The sequence below is a fragment of the Amphimedon queenslandica genome, unplaced genomic scaffold, assembly GCF_000090795.2.
Source record: "Amphimedon queenslandica unplaced genomic scaffold, v1.1 AMPQUscaffold_6455_Cont21586, whole genome shotgun sequence".
In the NCBI taxonomy this organism is placed as follows: domain Eukaryota; kingdom Metazoa; phylum Porifera; class Demospongiae; order Haplosclerida; family Niphatidae; genus Amphimedon; species Amphimedon queenslandica.
Window position 1 is genome coordinate 1 of NW_003553253.1, and position 1878 is coordinate 1878.

Here is a 1878-nt window from a genome sequence, read left to right on the forward strand (position 1 = left end):
AGCTGAAGATATCCCCTTGCTACACAGTCTCCTTCAAGATGTATTCCCAGTGAGTTGCTTACAGGAGGGCAGAAATGGCCGCCCTTAGGAAAGAGATAGCAGCAGTTTGTAAAGACTCTCACCTTGTCTTTGAGGAAGGAGAGCAAGCCTCTTCTCAGTGGGTTGATAAGGTGGGTGTGGTTATGCTTCTAATTAAAGAGCACCTGGTCCTGTGATGAGTTTTAGATGACGAGCCATAAGTTGTAAAACCGGTCAAACCGGTTTTGGTATTTGATGAATAACGAGGCATTTGTCTGAGGACTACATGTACTTGTACATTTATAAAAAGTTGTACATGAATGACATGTACTATAGCTTTAGTAGTTATTATTATTTTTAAATTTTAACAGGTGCTGCAGTTATACCAGATCCAGTTGTTGGCCCATGGTGTGATGATGGTTGGCCCCAGTGGAAGTGGAAAGTCCTCAGCCTGGAAGGTTCTCCTGAAGGCGCTTGAGAAGCTAGAAGGTGTTGAGGGCGTGGCTCATGTCATAGATCCCAAGGCAATATCAAAGGAAGATCTTTACGGAGTCCTTGATCCTAACACAAGGGAATGGACTGATGGACTCTTCACTCACATACTCAGAAAGTAAGGAATACATGTAAGAAAGAGAGGAAGAGAGAAAGCTAGGGTTTAGAATAATAACTAAATACTACACATGTATTCTATATAAATCTACAGTATTTATCACTAGTCAATTTTTCATGTACATGTATATGGTATTATATCTTGACTCATGTTGTGTATTACAGACATTAAAATACACTGAGAATGATGCTTTCTAGTAAATGTTATTTTTTATCTTTTTTTGCGACTCAAAGTTACAGCTGGTCTTGTGTTAGTGTCCAGTTGTCGTTCCCGTCGCATACACCAATAATTATTAATTAATTAATGTGTCTTCTATCCAGTGACAAGTGCCATTGAATGATGTTACTGGACGCTTGGACACACACACACGTCACATGACTATCACATGATCTATTATTATTGATTATTAATTAATTATTTATTTATTTATTCATTATTTATTTATTTGCATTTTTTAATTTTTATTTATTTATTTATTTATTTATTAATTGATTGTGTATTAATTATTTATTTATTAATAGGATTATTGATAATGTTCGTGGTGAGATTAACAAGAGACAGTGGATCATTTTTGACGGAGATGTCGATCCTGAGTGGGTGGAGAATTTAAACTCTGTACTGGACGATAACAAGTTACTAACACTGCCTAATGGAGAGAGACTCAGTATACCACCCAATGTATGTCAGGATATTATTAGTATACTCTCGCTTTCAATATAGTACAGGGACTTTGACCCAATTTTTGAGTAACTTTAAAAATTCATATAAAATCCAAATTTGATCGGAATCAGCTGAAACTTTCTACACAACATAAGAACATGTATATGTATCAGGAAATGCTATAAAAATTGAGAATTCTCTACTTGACATTTTTGGCAAAATTTGGCTGACATCCCTGTACTATAGTACAGGGACTTTGACCTGATTTTAGAGCAATTTAAAAAATTCGTATAAAATCCAAATTTGATCGGAATCAGCTCAAACTTTCTACACAACATAAGAACATGTATATGCATCAGAAAATATTATAGAAATTGAGAATTCTCAACTTGACATTTTTGGCAAAATTTGGCCGACGCCTCTGTACTATAGTACAGGGGCCCTGCCAAATTTCACCAAAAATGACTTAGATCAGAGCACCTGTAATTTTTAATATTGTGTTATTGTGTTTAGTATATTATTAGTAAATCTCTGTATACTCTCTAGGTCCGCATAATGTTTGAAGTTCAGGATCTCAAGTTTGCTACCCT

General features: G+C 35.3%; 1 protein-coding gene across 1 annotated transcript; it reads left to right on the forward strand.

The window, feature by feature from the left end:
* Positions 1-74: 74 nt before the first annotated feature.
* On the forward strand, positions 75-1866 carry LOC100641485 (dynein heavy chain, cytoplasmic-like; the record flags this gene model as incomplete). The annotated part of the gene is made up of 4 exons (XM_003391755.1): positions 75-170; positions 390-628; positions 1150-1306; positions 1835-1866. Coding segments are annotated over exons 1-4 (524 nt in total), but the record flags the coding sequence as incomplete, so codon positions are not given.
* Between the last annotated feature and the right edge of the window lie 12 nt (positions 1867-1878).